This window comes from Rhinoraja longicauda, chromosome 12, assembly GCF_053455715.1.
Source record: "Rhinoraja longicauda isolate Sanriku21f chromosome 12, sRhiLon1.1, whole genome shotgun sequence".
NCBI lineage: Eukaryota > Metazoa > Chordata > Chondrichthyes > Rajiformes > Arhynchobatidae > Rhinoraja > Rhinoraja longicauda.
In genome coordinates, this window is record NC_135964.1 from 3030590 (window position 1) to 3047527 (window position 16938).

The 16938-nt window shown below is 44.6% G+C and overlaps 1 protein-coding gene across 1 annotated transcript in view; it reads right to left on the reverse strand.

Moving 5' to 3' along the window:
- The window catches only part of LOC144598635 (cilia- and flagella-associated protein 47-like), a 426611-nt gene that overhangs the window by 243713 nt on the left and 165960 nt on the right, over window positions 1-16938 (reverse strand). Inside the window, exons 42-43 of the mRNA XM_078408845.1 lie at window positions 6179-6249; window positions 1705-1850 (exon numbers count right to left, since the gene is read on the reverse strand). Coding sequence (XP_078264971.1) covers window positions 1705-1850; window positions 6179-6249 — 217 coding nt within the window. The remainder of the gene's footprint in view (window positions 1-1704; window positions 1851-6178; window positions 6250-16938) is intronic.

The window sequence follows — 16938 nt, forward strand, 5'->3', positions numbered from 1 at the left end:
CTTCGATCGCCGGCTACGGGAACTTCGATCGCCCCGACTGCGGATGGTTCGACTGCCCCGTCCGCGGGAGAATGAGGAAAGACGATAAGACTTTATTGCCTTCCATAGACATAGACATAGACATAGAAAATAGGTGCAGGAGTAGGCCATTCGGCCCTTCGAGCCTGCACCGCCATTCAATATGATCATGGCTGATCATCCAAATCAGTATCCCGTACCTGCCTTCTCTCCATACCCCCTGATCCTTTTAGCCACAAGGGCCACATCTAACTCCCTCTTAAATATAGCCAAAGAACTGGCCTCAACTACCTTCTGTGGCAGAGAATTCCACAGACTCACCACTCTGTGTGAAAAAAAACGTTCTCATCTCGGTCCTAAAAGACTTCCCCCTTATCCTTAAACTGTGACCCCTTGTTCTGGACTTCCCCAACATCGGGAACAATCTTCCTGCATCTAGCCTGTCCAATCCCTTAAGAATTTTGTAAGATTTTTGTAAGATCCCGACAACAAGATGACTTTGAAGCTGGTACGTCTTGGGTGGGGGAAGGATGGAGGGAGAGGGAATGCAGGGGTTACTTGAAGTTGGAGAAATCAATATTCATACCACGGGTAACATCACGGTGATGAATGTGGGGGAGCCGCTGTGGCGGAAGTTTATGGTAACTTTTATGTAGTTGTGTGCCTTGAAGCTTTTTTCTGGTATGACTTTATGGTAAATCAAACTTCACTGTACCTTAAATGGTACACGTGACAATAAAGGACCATTGAACCATTAAACCATACAAAAACATAATTGGTAAGACAACTAACCAGGACTTTGGGACATCTAGTGAACCAGAAGCTCCAGTCAGTTACATGGAGAAATGTTAGCAATTAAGTAGGAAACTACTGACAGAAATTGGGCCGTAGATTTTACTACTTATTGCACCAATAGTAACTAGGTTTATGTTTAAAATCCTAAGTAAAAGAAAAAAGAGTCAGAAGGAATATCTTATATCCCATCTATATCCGCTTTTAAAATTATATGAGACTAGAGAACGTGGCTTTAAGGTGAAAGGGGCATTATTTTAAAGGAGATGTGCAAGACAGGTTTCTTTTACACAGAGAGTGGTGGGTGTCTAGATCAGCTGCCAGGAATACAATAATGGTGTCTAAGATAGGCACATGGAGATACAAAGAATGGAGCGATGTGGTTTTCATATGCAGGCAAAGGAGATTAGTTTAAGTTGGCATCATGTTTGGCACACGCATTGTGGGCATGTTCCTGTTCCAAGTTCTATGTTCTGATCTATGTGTTCCAGCATGAGCAGAGAATTTGATTGTCAAAGTTCCTTTTGAAACAATAAATCGGTAATTGATTTATTATTTTTGTAATGGTTGTTGGCTGTTTCATACACTGACCTACTTCTGCTCTGCTGATGCATTTTCCCTTCAGATATGTGCCAAATGCAAAATTATTATTTCAGATTTCTTAAACTGAATAAATATTAATGCTCATCTTCCAATACTCAGGCTAAGAATAAGTCTGAGAACTCAGACTCAGAATAAGTCAAAAGAAACTGGTTTTAATTTAATTTCATTTGGTAAAATTCCTTGAAGTTACATCAAAACTTGATTTTATTCATTCTGCTGTTATAGCTGATGATGAACCAAACTAATTTTCCACCTTCGAGTAACATTGAAAAAAAAAGCATTTAAATGTACCTGTTCATTGGTGAAGAAAATGGTACAATGGGAATTCTTTGTATGAAAGGGAAGATACAAAACATCCATAACTGAAGAACCTTGAGCTTCCATGTGCAATGACTCCACATTAGTGAAGAACTCAGGCACCCAATTATCCTGAAGAGCTGTGAGTGAAATAATTAGACGCATTTATTACGATTTATCAAGGTAGAATTGAAAAAGCATGCAATTTTTTGGTTAGAATTTTATATTTCTATATCAAGCATTGCAATAATACATTCAACAATTACCATTCTGAAGTTCATCGATTAAAAATTAATTTGCACAGGCACTTTAATAATGCAAGAAAGTATATGTGAAATTTTAATGCTGGAATAAGACCACAGGAAGGTTTTCATAATTTGACCAGCCGACACTAATGTGGAGATATAAGCCTGTCAACTCTTCATTCCATACCAGCCCTCTGCCTCACCATCAGTCCAAAAGGCAAGGCACAGTGGGGCTCCTTAAGCAATCGTCAACCCATGCTCTTTGTGAAAGGCCAAAACATTTTTTGATCGTTGAATCTCATGTTGGTAGACTTATTCTGCAGAAGCCTATGTCCAGATCTGAAGGGACATTAAGCAATACAGGTCATGGAGTGGTTTCCATTAAAATGTATCAAAGATCTCCAATGTCAATGAACAGACCTCCAGTCAATTTTGGATATTGTGTTTTTCTCAGAACTGACTATCAATCAAAATTTCTATCTATCCTATGGGGTATTCATTTGTTTGGCTATTTTGAAAAAAGACGGGAAAAAAACCTCAAAAACTTCTCAAAAGCACTTTGAGAAAAACAGCAATTCATCAGTTTTTTATTCAATCACCGAGAAATGTGAAAGATGTTTGAGATTGTAAATGATGACACAAGTTGACCGTTCTATTCAAAGTGAGAACACATTCTATTATATGAAGTACTTTATAAACAACTCTTCTGTCATTAAACAATGACTTTCATCAGAAAAGAAATTTGGGTTGTCACTCTATGCCTGTAGTTTTCAGCAATGTAAAATACCATCTCAAATTTGAATTTAAACAAAATTGCATTATGGTAAGCATGAAGTTAATGTTACTGATATTTTAACAGAACTACTAATCAATTTGAATGTAATGAATCTCATTAAACTTGACTTGTTCCACTAAAACTCAATTGAGGACTTTCTGTTGGATATTTGGATCAATATTCATGTAGCATAGTAAAATGTTAAGCACACAAGGTTAATTTTAACTTCAGACAAGTCACTCTTTATTGTCATCAAATTGTTGTGCTACTATGACTTGTGGTGTTATTGCAATGTGCCTTTAAGATTACACAGGTCTTTTGGTAGAGGGGTCATCAGAGGGGGACAGAGAGGGAGAAGCCCGGCGGAGCAGATGTGCGGTTGAATAAACACTCACGCAAAAACACAGTCGGACTCACTGTATCTTTTTAAAGAACACAACATGGTGTCAGAAGTGGGAAAAAGACAGGAGCCGTACGCATATGCGTCGATCTCACTAACCTCAACGAGTCGGTGTGTCGAGAAAAGTACATCCTGCCATCGGTGGAGGAAACACTGGGGATGCTGGCTGGAGCCAGAATATTCAGCAAATTGGATGCCAACACGGGGTTTTGGCAAATACCCCTGACCGAAGACTCAGCAAAATACACAACATTCATCACACCCTTCGGTCGTTACTACTTCAAGCGGCTGCCCTTCGGCATTGCCTCTGCCCCCGAACACTTTCAAAATAGGATGGTGTCAGAGGTCACGGAGGGACTCAAGGGAATCGTCTGCCACATGGATGATGTACTGGTCTGGGGCCAAACACGAGAGGAGCACGATGCTCGTCTGCATACTGTGCTGGCGAGGATCCAAAAGGCGGGCATTACGCTTAACATTGACAAATGTGACCTGTCGAAGGAAGAGGTGACCTTTCTTGGTCATGTCCTCTCCTCCAGTGGCATTAGTCCTGACCCGAGCAAGACTGAGGCTGTAAGGAAGATGGAGGAGCCGACCAATGTGAGTGAGCTGAGGAGCTTTCTCGGAATGGTTAACCAGCTGGGGAAGTTCATCCCGCAACTAGCAGAGAGACAAGGCTCTGCGAGACCTCCTGTCAAAGAGGAACTGCTGGCTGTGGGGCGTCGACCAGGCAAGAGCGTTTCAAGATTTGAAAAATGCACTGGTATCCCCACCTGTTCTAGCCATGTACGACACAAACCGTGAATGCAAAGTCTCAGCAGACACGTCATCTTACGGCCTGGGAAGTGTACTTCTCCAAAAATGGGATGAGGAGTGGAGACCGGTAGCCTACATGTCGCGATCTCTCACACAGACGGAGCAGAGATACGCGCAGGTGGAGAAAGAGGCCTTGGGCCTGACCTGGGCTTGTGAAAGGTTCCGCAACTTTCTCATCGGTAAACACTTCCATATGGAGATGGATCATAAGCCTCTCCTGAGTCTGCTGGGGTCACAGGCACTGGATGCTCTCCCTCCACGGATTCAGCGTTTCAGGATGCGCCTCATGCGCTATTCTTACTCTATTTCTCATGTGCCAGGAAAGTGTCTGTGGACAGCTGATACGCTGTCGCGTGCTCCTGTGAAAATGGGGGAAACGCCTGACGAAAAGGAGTTGTTTGAGAATACAAACATCTATGTGGACATGATAATACAGAACCTGCCGGCAAGCACTGCCTACCTGGATGAGTTGAGAGCGGAGCTAAAAAGGGACAGTGTGTGCGCACGGGTAATGCAGCTGTGTCAGGAAGGATGGCCAACGAATAGCAACAGTGAACCGGCACTCAGGCTGTACTGGGCAGAACAAGCATTGCTCATGGTAAATGACGGACTGTTACTCAAAGGGGACAGATTAGTCATACCCTCAACTATGAGGAACGACGTGCTGACCAGACTACATGAAGGTCACCAGGGAGTGGTGAAGTGTAGAGAGCGTGCACGACGGTCAGTGTGGTGGCCTGGACTAAGTCAGCAGCTGAACGAATTGGTCCTCAACTGCCGGACATGCAGCAAAGAGAGACAGAACCACACAGAGCCGCTGATGCCATCACAATACCCAGGCCGACCATGGCAAAAGCTGGGAGCTGACTTGTTCATGCTGGGAAGCAAGAACTACCTGCTGGTAGTGGATTATGCATCGAGATACGTGGAAATCGCTCCACTCAGCCCCACCAAGTCGACAGATGTAATCCACCACCTCAAATCAATGTTTGCACGACACGGCATTCCGGAGACATTGGTCACAGATAATGGGCCTCAGTTTACCGGAACCGCCTTTGCTGCATTTGCAAAGTCGTATGATTTCCGCCATGTCACAAGCAGCCCGAGATATCCTCAGAGTAACGGGGAGGCCGAACGTGCAGTCAAGACAGTGAAGGGTCTCCTGAAGAAAGCGGCGGATCCCTACCTCGCTTTACTTGCATATAGAGCGACCCCACTACAAAACGGGTACAGCCCAGCCCAACTCCTTATGGGGAGAAGGCTTCGCACTACGGTACCAACACTTCCAGCCCTGCTGAATCCTGCTCTTCCCGACAATGAAGTGGTTGCGTGGAAGGAAAAGGAGAAGAGAATCAGAGATGCACAACAGTACAACCTGCGGCATCGTGCACGGAGTCTCGACAGGCTCTTTCCCGGACAAGAAGTGTGGGTCACGGATCAAGGCGAAGCTGGAGCTGTGATCGGCAGCCACACCGCCCCCCGCTCTTACATCGTGGAGGGACCTCACGGGACGGTCAGGCGAAACCGTCGCCATCTAATTCCCATGAAACCCTTGCCGGACCAGAGTGGGGGTGGTATGAAAGAGCAACTCCCGGGTTGCATTCCAGAGCAGAGCTCAGCAGAACCACCAAAAGAGAACATTCCAGAGCAGAGCTCAGCAGAGCCACCAAAGGAGAACATTCCAGAACTGCCATCCACTCCCAGAACCAGGTTTGGGAGAAGAGTGGTGAGACCAGATAGGTTGAACTATAAGTGAAAAAAAAAAGAGTGTTTCACTAAGACAATGTGTTTATATGTACTTATGGTGAATTAATTTAGTTCAGATAGGAACAGACCTTCCAGCTAAAGAGGCAGAAAAATCCTCTAAGGTCTGGTGAATCAACCGCAGTCTACCGATTGATTCTAGAAAGGGGAGATGTGGTGTTATTGCAATGTGCCTTTAAGACTACACAGGTCTTTTGGTAGAGGGGTCATCAGAGGGGGACAGAGAGGGAGAAGCCCGGCGGAGCAGATGTGCGGTTGAATAAACACTCACGCAAAAACACAGTCGGACTCACTGTATCTTTTTAAAGAACACAACAGATTAATCCAATGTTATTTTGAGAGGTATCAGTTCAGAATGTTTCTGTCAAATTATCTCCCTCTTACATCGCACACATTATTTCAATTTTGAATGGAACAAAAAATATCAGGTGTTACTTAAAATATAGTTTCAATCCTGCAAGTACTCACTGTTCTTGAGGTTCACATCTGGATCATCCGCACCATTTTCAAAAACATTCTCTTTTCCATTTTCAAATTCACTACACAAAAAACACAATTATTTACATGGAGAGATGTACTTGCACCAAAGTAAATAAATTATTTCTAAATGCTTCTTTGAAAAAAAATAAGCACACCAATGAAACTTGTTAAAAAAACGAATGATAAATAAAGTAATATCCATAAATTCTGGTCTCCTCAGGATTTTATAGACAATAAACAATAGACAATAGGTGCAGGAGTAGGCCATTCGGCCCTTCGATTCAATGTGATCATGACTGATCATTCTCAATCAGTACCCCGTTCCTGCCTTCTCCCCATACCCCCTGACTCCGCTATCCTTAAGAGCTCTATCTAGCTCTCTCTTGAATGCATTCAGAGAATTGGCCTCCACTGCCCTCTGAGGCAGAGAATTCCACAGATTCACAACTCTCTGACTGAAAAAGTTTTTCCTCATCTCAGTTCTAAATGGCCTACCCCTTATTCTTAAACTGTGGCCCCTTGTCCTGGACTCCCCCAACATTGGGAACATGTTTCCTGCCTCTAACGTGTCCAACCCCTTAATAATCTTATATGTTTCGATAAGATCCCCTCTCATCCTTCTAAATTCCAGTGTATACAAGCCTAGTCGCTCCAGTCTTTCAACATATGACAGTCCCGCCATTCCGGGAATTAACCTAGTAAACCTACGCTGCATGCCCTCAATAGCAAGAATATCCTTCCTCAAATTTGGAGACCAAAACTGCACACAGTACTCCAGGTGCGGTCTCACTAGGGCCCTGTACAACTGCAGAAGGACCTCTTTGCTCCTATACTCAACTCCTCTTGTTATGAAGGAGTACTGTACTTGTTATGCACTGTAAGGAGTTTGTACGTTCTCCCCGTGACCTGCGTGGGTTTTCTCCGAGATCTTCGGTTTCCTCCCACACTCCAAAGACGTACAGGTTTGTAGGTTAATTGGCTGGGTAAATGTAAAAATTGTCCCTAGTGGGTGTAGGATAGTGTTAATGTACGGGGATCGCTGGGCGGCGCGGACTTGGTGGGCCGAAAAGGCCTGTTTCCGTGCTGTATATATATGGTATGATATATGATATGATAACATTCCATTGGCCTTCTTCACTGCCTGCTGTACCTGCATGCTTCCTTTCAGTGACTGATGCATTAGGACACTAAGATCTCGTTGTAATGTGGATTTCCTCCAGTTCCTCCGTTGCCTTTTTCCATTATTTTCAAAATGAAGCCTGTGATTTTCAGTAAGTTTACTTACCCAGAGAGCATTGCAGCAGGGGGAAAAAAGACTAACCCTGGAATCAATTTTCAGCTACTGTGAATGTATGTAGAAGATTTCAGCAGTTTCTTTCACAAACCCCTTTCCAAATCATGCTGACCATGCACACCCAATATTGTAAATTTTGAAAAGACTTCCTGCATTGAAAGCTGACCACTTGTGCATCTTTTGTATATTTTACCACGTACGTAATTTGGCCCTTCAATAAATTTCCATTTTTGCTGGTGTATTTTTTGAGAGTGTCACTTTGCTGTTTCACAGGAGACCTTTACAAACACTGTCTGAGGGCGGCTGGACATTGAGCATACAGTTATCGGCGGACAAATTTACTACGCCTTTGAAAGGGCTAATCACTGCAACTCAGACAGCAACGCCTTTGGATCTTGGGTCCACATGCATTTCTAGCAAGTTATTATAAAACTAGGTAACAGCAAATTACTGCATGCTATGTAATTCCCCTGCCTTTCACCACTAATCCTATAAATCTTAGAGAACGCGAGCAGAAAGATATTTATAATTTTGAGATAAGATTGGGCAGCACATTGAGCTTCATCAAAATGTCATAGTTTGCACCCTTGCTCATCTCCAGTCCTTCCCATTCACAGAAAAACATCCATGATGATGTGAAAGACAAAAGTTACATGCTAATCTTTCAAACTCTTCAAATTGTCCTTTCCTCTCCAGGTCATACAATGGTTCTCTGGCAGAAGCAGTGTTTTTCATGATGATTCATGATACATCATTTAGGAAACCAAAATAACTGGACAACTGCAGTGAGGCCTGTTATAATTTCATTTAGGAAAACTTGTCAATGTGATATCAGGATAAAGAAACTGGCTAATCCAGATTGCATGAACAATGCAGAAATAATCTATTGCAGAGGATATCATCACTAGCCAGATCTTGTTTCTACTTGAAATGGGTCAACTATCTTTATCCATTTGAATCAGGACCAAGAGCCTTGGCTATCATTACTAACCCTTTTCTAAGGTATTGGCCATTGTTACCAAACCAACAGAGCTTCTCTCCAGAGATGCTGGCTGTCCTGCTGAGTTACTCCAGCATTTTGTGTCCATCTTTGGTTTAAACCAGCACCTGCAGTTCCTTCTCGCACAGTGGTCTTGTTAACCTGACTGACATCTGCCAATTCCATTAAAAATCTAGTTTGTTGGGCATTTACACTAACCCCATTTATTTTCCTGCCAAAGACAGTAAAACATTTGAATGCGAGTTACTCTACAACTATGTTCTGTGAACCACCTGCTCATTTTTTTTTTGATATTATAGTGTAACTTTCAGTTATTGCTTGTTAGAGGTAACAGTGATTAAGGACTCTCCTGGATTCTTCCAAAGAAATACAAAAGTATTCAAAGGCTCAGTGGCAGTAAAGGAGGAAGTGCAAAAATGTACAACCCAAGATTTTACATTAGTAATTCTTATAGTTTCATGCACCAAATAACACCTGGTACCTGTGGCCTTTCTGTTCAGCGCAAGCTCATTTCACCAACCAAAGTGTGGAAAACCAAGAGGTGCACATGGCTCATGCCACAGCTCACAGGAAGCCGAACCCTAACCATTTCCTACATTCTGCTCTTGAGGTAAGAAGAATTGCTGACTTCCAGGAGCCGGCTTAATAAAAATATAAATATCTGAGATTGATTGTGAAGTTCAAACCATTTGGATGTAATTAGCCACATCTTTAATAACAAGGTTTTGCACTGAGAAAGAATCTTCACATATTAATCCAATCATATGGAGCTGGAACTTGGAGAGGCCAGAACTAGCCTGGCCCATCACAATTGCAACATGCTGAACCATGCTCCCTGACACAGTTGTAAATAATTATAACTGTTTCTGATATTCAAGCACTATTAATAAATAGCCACGATTATTTGAAAACGGGAGACAATTAAATAATTAATTAATGCACATTAAGTACGAAATATAACTATTCACTTGAAACCATTCATATGAACTCAATTTTAAAATCTCACAGATGTTTCCATTTATTGAAATCACACCAATGATTTTCTGGACAATTAATTTCTATTGCTGTGATGATTTTTATTCATCCAAATAAAAGTACAAAAATTAATTGGCTACCAAATTAACTCCAACTCACCACAGTAGCAGGAGCCTATATCTATAGTTTATACAGAGCTTCCTGTTCCAATTCCATTTAGGCCTAGTTTTTAATTTGTCACTGTTGTACCTGCTCTATTTCCTATTTTCACTCTAATCATGAAGTGAATCGATTTATAGTGATGAGTAGAAGAGTAAATGCCAAGAGAGTCAATGTGTTTTTGTGAAGAATTTGGTTGTCATACTTTTTTTTTTAAACACACCAGAATAAATGGATGCGTCATCCATAAAATGATATCACGGTACAATTTTCCCTTAGTTTTGTCCTTTTGCCATTAGATCACCCGGTACTGCATATGTTCCAGCTAATGTTCAATAAAGCACGAGCCCTAAACCCATATCACTTGATTGTTGCCTCTCCCAAAATGATCTGGTGCATTGCTGTCATCAACAGCAGTACTGAAAATACCCACTCCCTAGGCCGCAGCTCAGGGGGGAGGGTCGGGAGGGAGGAGGGGGTCTCCCTGTCGGTCTGCTCCTGGGCCTGGCCAAGATGGCCATTCGCGTGTCCAGGCAGCGGGTAGTCGACGGCCGCACAGGGGTCGGCTGCCTGCCCCTTTTCCGGCCTTACGTTCGTGCCCGCATGTCTCTGGAGAGGGAACACGTGGTCCACGGGGACTTTGGAGGCCTTCCATGAACGCTGGTCGCCGCGGGAGGTCGATTGTATTGTTGACAAAGTTGGCGGGATTTTAATTTGATAATTGTTAGTTTTGTACATTGCCGATACAGGCAGCTTTTGATTTGATCACATCACCACGTTGTATATTTGTTTTTGGAATAAAGTATTTGTAAAAACAAAATAGGCCGCAGCTCAATCATGATATAGTGTTTTAAATGGAGATAACCAGATAATTTTGAGATATTCAGGTATCTAGAGAATCCATTAATTGTGCAAGACAACCCATTCCTTAATTTTAATCTGATCTTCCGCCCACTTGCTGGATTTTTCTCCATTCTGCTGCATATTTTCCTTCTCGACGGTGGAGCTCATTGTTTAAGATATTGTCATTCATAGCAGCCATGGTAAATAACTCAGATGCTGACCTGTTCTTGAGCCATATATTTATGTATCTACTTTGATTATTAAAGTTTTCTTTAAAAATCAAGAAGCAAAACAGAGAAGAATGCTGAAATGAAAGTCCAAAATGCGAGAAATAGTCATGCTCCAAGCGGCCTGGGGGCTTTAACATCGAGGAGCTCGCAGTCTCGGGTAGAGACCTATGTCGGGAGCTCCAAACGACGCAGAAGGTTTTGACCAGCCCCGACCCGGGTCCGATCGCTTGGCGCGGGGGAGCTGAGATTCCCCCCCCCCCCCCCCGATGCAGGAGCTTGATCGCCCCGATGCGGAGGGCCCAAACGCTGCCGGCTACGGGAATAACATCGTCCCGTCAACGGAAAGCTCAAGGTCCCCGACCGCGGGAGAACAAAGAAGGGAAGAGATTGAACTTTTTTTCGCCTTCCATCACAGTGAGGAATGCGGAGGAGTCACTGTGGCGGATGTTTATGTAAAAATGTATTTTGTGTATTCTGTTGTTTTTTATTGGTATGACTGTATGGCAAATGAAATTCCTCGTATGTTGCAATAGATACCTGGCTAATAAAGTATGATTATGATGACTATGATTATGATTATTATGGAGCCTGCATTCTTCTCACTTCACATTTTCCACTTCTGTGGTAATTAGGAGACTCCCACATTACTGTCTTTTGTACATTGACCTGAAGTAGTGAGATAGGATTTTAAGTAATTTATTTCTACAACTGCTTGGCATTGAAAGCTTTTTTGAAAATGTTTGGACTTGATCAAGTAAAGGTTGTAAGTTCCTCATACCTAAAGAATGCAGATGAAACAATCAGGTTTTATGACACTCCCTTTACCTCTCCCTCTTCCTTTGTTTCTCAATTGACAGCTCCAACTCTGCAATTCCCTTCCTAATACCTCCCACATATTTCTGTCTTTCTGTGGTCACTTAAGACCTCTTTCTTTAACTAAGCCACTTCCCCATGTGGCTCAGTATAATATGTATGTCTACTGAGGTTACTCAACTGTTGATTATATTAAAGGAATTAGAGAAATGCAGATTGATGTTCTCTGCAGTGTATGGACTGATGACTCCAATTTTCATACCAGATTTTCCAAAATAAGGTTCCTGGAGCTGCAGCCTGACATGACAAGAGACTTGCAGGCTGTTTTAGTGGCAGGAATATAATTTCTCGTACGGCCACTTCAATCGTAATGCAAAGAATGAAAGAAGGTGAGCTTCTAAAACTCCACAAACTCCTCCGGCATTCAGTAAGATCATGATACGTCAAATCCACATTTTGATTTGTCATCTGGATTCCCTTTGTGTTCAAAAATCAACTTGAATGTATCTATGACAAAGCATCCACAACATCTTGAGTTGAGAATTATTACAATTTAAAATGCTGTGCCACAATCATCAATCGAAAAAGACTGACCTGTTATCCTGGTACAAGACCCTCTAGTTCCAGACTACCTAAACTGAGGAAACAACTTCTTTGCATTTACTCTTTCAATCTCACCTTGAATATTGTATTTAATCACATCAACCTCAACCTCATTAATTTAGGTACACTCTTTCCACCTTTAAGGCATTTTTCTAATAGCAGCGTGGCCAAAACTGAACACAATACTCCAATGTCACCAAAGTATTGTATAACTGTGACATGATGTTCCGACTTCTATACTCCATTTCCTGACTAATGAAAGGCAGCGTGTCAAAAGTCTTCTTCATCCCCTTTCTGCCTGCAATGCCACTTTCAGGGAACTAGTACTTGTACTACTAGATTCCTCTGCTCCGCAACACTCCCGAGGGGTCTACAACACTCCCTAAGGCTCTCCAACACTCCCTCAGGCTCTACCATTCACTGTGAAAGTCCTGCCCTGGTTGAACTTCCCAAAATGCAACATCTCACACTTAACTAAATTAAACTCCATTAGCCGTTCTTTGGCCATTTGCCCAGATGATCAAGATCCCATTGTAATTCTGCATAAACATTTTCATTATCAGTGAAGAAAGCTAATGGCATGTTGGCCTTCATAACGAGATGATTTCAGTCTAGGAGTAAAGAGGGTCTTCTGCAGTTGTATAGGGCCCTGGGAAGACCACATCTGGAGTATTGTGTACAGTTCTTGTTTTCCTAATTTGAGGAAGGACATCCTTGTAATTGAGGCAGTGCAGCGTAGGTTCACGAGATTGATCCCTGGGATGGCGGGACTGACATATGAGGAAAGAGTGAAAAGACTAGGCTTGTATTCACTGGAGTTTAGAAGGATGAGGGGGGATCTTATAGAGACATATAAAATTATAAAAGGACTGGACAAGCTAGATGCAGGAAAAATGTTGGGCGAGTCCAGAACCAGGGGCCACAGTCTTAGAATAAAGGGGAGGCCATTTAAAACTGAGGTGAGAAGGAACTTTTTCACCCAGAGAGTTGTGAATTTGTGGAATTCTCTGCCACAGAGGGCAGTGGAGGCCAAATCACTGGATTAATTTAAGAGAGAGTTAGATAGAGCTCTGGGGGCTAGTGGAATCAAGGGATATGGGGAGAAGTTGGGCACAGGTTACTGATTGTGGGTGATCAGCCATGAACACAATGAATGGTGGTGCTGGCTCGAAGGGCCGAATGGCCTCCTCCTGCACCTATTTTCTATGTTTCTATGTCCTCCAGTGCCATGGTGAGGCCCGCCGGAAGTTGGAGGAGCAGCACCTCATATTTCGCCTGGGCAGTTTGCGGCCCGGTGGTATGAACGTCGACTTCTCCAACTTCAGATAGCTCCTCTGTCCCTCCCTTCCCCTCCTCCTTCCCAGATCTCCCTCTATCTTCCTGTCTCCACCTATATCCTTCCTTTGTCCCACCCCCGACATCAGTCTGAAGAAGGGTCTCGACCCGAAACGTCACCCATTCCTTCTCTCCCGAGATGCTGCCTGACCTGCTGAGTTACTCCAGCATTTTGTGAATAAATCGATTTGTACCAGCATCTGCAGTTATTTTCTTATACCCTCTATTTTAATGTCATCTGCAAACTTACTAATCATGTCTTGTACACTCTCATCCAAATCATTGATGTCAAGCAGCAATGGGCCCAGCACTGATCCCTGAGGCACTCGACAAGGCACAGGCCTTCAGTCCAATAAACAACTTTCCACCACCATCCTCTGCTTCCTACCATGAAGCCAATTCTGTATCCAGTTATCGGGCTCTCCCTGCATCATGTGTGTTCTAACCTTCCAGAGCAGCCTATCATGCCGAACCTAATCAAAGGTTCTCCAAGTTAAGTTGCACCAAAGCCCTGTAAAATTCCTGCAAGACTTTCTTGTGTACTTCAAACTCCTTGAAATATAGTCCAATATACCACATAACCTTCACGATTGCTGCAGGTATCTATCTGATGATCGAATGGCAAGTTGAAAGCATAAATGACACAGAGTCCATGAAGGAGGTTACAAATCAGGCAAAAGACTTGTCCAGTTAAAAATTGTTTCTGTGACATTAACAATCCACGTGATGTCTGTAAGAACAGTCAACTGTAGGAAAATACAAGGTACAAGATTTATAACAAGAAAACATATTATAAATTCCTTACACTGGAATATAACGTATGTGAAAAATAGGTGGCCTTCTAGACCACTAGCTGTAGGAATCTTAAATAAAGGCATTTTTATTTCACTCAGGTATTCCTTTAATAGGTGCAGGGAAGTTCCTCAGTTATATTCTTTGGATATTCTATGTTTATTCCTACTCCTTTCAACATCCATCAGACTTTTTAAAGTCATCTACAAAACATTATTTGAATCAAACTGCTTCTATCATCTTGTGTCAATAGTCGTTTCCCAAGGGGAAGTGGCGGCGCCTAACGGCTGCGGCTCGCTAGCAGTCTGTTCGTCTTTTTTCTTTTTTTTTGTTGTGTGTCGGTGTTGGGATGGTTTTTGTTTGTTTTTTTGGTTGTGTATGTGTGCGGGGGTGTGGGTGTGGGTGGGAGGGTGTGGGTGGGGGGGTGTGGGTGTGGGTGGGGGGGTGTGGGTGTGGGTGGGGGGGTGGGGGAAACCTTTCTCTTTTAGGTCTCATCCTCACGGCGCGGGGTGCGGCTCGGCTGCGGGGCCTTCCATCGCCCGGTGCGGCTCGGCCGCTGGACTGAACATCGCCCGGTGCGGCTCGGCCGCTGGACTTAACAGTGCCCGGTGCGGCTCGGCCGCGGGGCCTTCCATCGCTGGTGCGGCTCGGCCGCTGGACTTAACAGTGCCCGGTGCGGCTCGGCCGCGGGGCGCAACATCGCCCGGTGCGGCTCGGCCGCGGGACTTTACATCGCCCGGTGCAGCTCGGCCGCGGGACTTTACATCGCCCGGTGCGGCTTGGCCGCTGGACTTAACATCGCCCGGTGTGGCTTGGCCGTGGGGCCCTACATCGCCCGGTGCGGCTCGGCCGCGGGACTTTTCATCGCTGGTGCGGCTCGGCCGCTGGACTTAACATCGCCCGGTGCGGCTTGGCCGCGGGGCCTTCCATCACCCGGTGCGGCTCGGCCGCGGGACTTAACATCGCCCGGTGCGGCTTGGCCGCGGGGCCTTCCATCGCCCAGTGCGGCTCGGCCGCGGGACTTAGCTGCGCAAGGCTCGGTCGCGGGGCTTTCCATCGCCCGGCTCGGCCGCGAGACGTTTCAGCGCCCGGTGCAACTCGGCCGCGGGGACTTCCATCCCCTTGCGGGGACTGTGCGGGTCGGTCGGGGACGAGCTGTCTGTCCGTGGGCGTGGGGAAGAGAGGGGAAGTTTTGTTGCCTCCATCACAGTGAGGGGGTGTTTGGAGTCACTGTGATGGACGTTTGTGTTGGGGTTATGTGTCTTGTGTTCTTTTTTGTGTATGACTGCTATGTAGTTTCGTTCGGTACCTTGGTACCGAATGACAAATAAAGCTCTGTTGAACTGTTGAACTGTTGATTTGTCACATACACATAAATGTCTAGTGAAATGAAACATTACCCGCAGTTGAAACACTAAGACCAATAAGAATAATCAATAAAAATGCAATAACACATACAATCATACACTAACGCCAAACAAAAGAAACATCCATCACAGTGAGTCTCCTCCAGTCCCTTCTACCTGTGATGGAAGGCCAAAATGTATTTTCTCTTCCCTGCCGTCTTCTCCCGAGGTCAGGCTGTTGAACTTGCCACGTCGGGGCGGTCGGGGCTCCTGACATTGAAGCCCCCGCCGGGCGGTGAAAATCCCGCGGCCTATTCCAGGCCGCGCCGGACGGTGAAAGGTCCGCGGCGGGCCGACCCAAGCCCCGCGATTCGGGGCGGGCGAACACGCTGCCTCTGCCGCTGCCGGAGCTCCCGATGTCGGCCCCCATCCAGGGGCCTGCGGGCTTCCGACGTCCACGCGGCCCGCGCCGGAGCCTCCGGAGACGAGTCGCAGCCGCTCCCGCATCATCCGCAGGCAACCAGCGCCGCAGGTGGAGTCCGGGCCGCGGGCTCTGCGAACCAGAGCCCCAGATGGTCCCAGGTGCATGGCCGGTGGTAGGCCGCAACGGGCACGGAGACACGACACAGAAACAAGTTCGTGTCTCCGTTCGGGAGAGATAATTTTTTACAGTTCCCGTTCCCCCCCACCCCCTCCCCCCCACATAACATACAAACACTACACCATATTAAAACTACAATTCATACAAAAACAACAAAAAACACAAAAGACAGACGGACTGCAGGCAAGCCGCAGCTGCGACGGCAGCGCTGGCTCCTCCTCCCCTATGTAAGAAAATAACTGCAGATGCTGGTACAAATCGAAGGTATTTATTTCACAAAATGCTGGAGTAACTCAGCAGGTCAGGCAGCATCTCAGGAGAGAAGGAATGGGTGACGTTTCGGGTCGAGACCCTACTTCAGACTCTATCATCTTCATTCACTGTTTCATACTCACTATTCCATTGCTCTTTCCCAAGCAATTTTCCATCAACCACAATCATTGCAATATTTATCCATATCATTTACCCCATGTGATTATCTAGAAATGGAACTTCTTTGCACAATTTTGTATTCTCTCTATTGGTATTCGACAATATTAAATGAAAAATAAGGACCAATATGTAAATTTTGTTTATGATTTACATGAGAATTTCTGCAGTGCAGAATGCAACTTAAACTTATTTCGCATTTAACCTTCCTACAGTACATAAAGAAATAATGTTTTCTCCAAGCCTGTCACTATGCGACTTAAAAATCTAGCCGGAGTGGAGTACGCTATTGATGTTATGCCTAATTGGATTTACTTGATTCATTGCA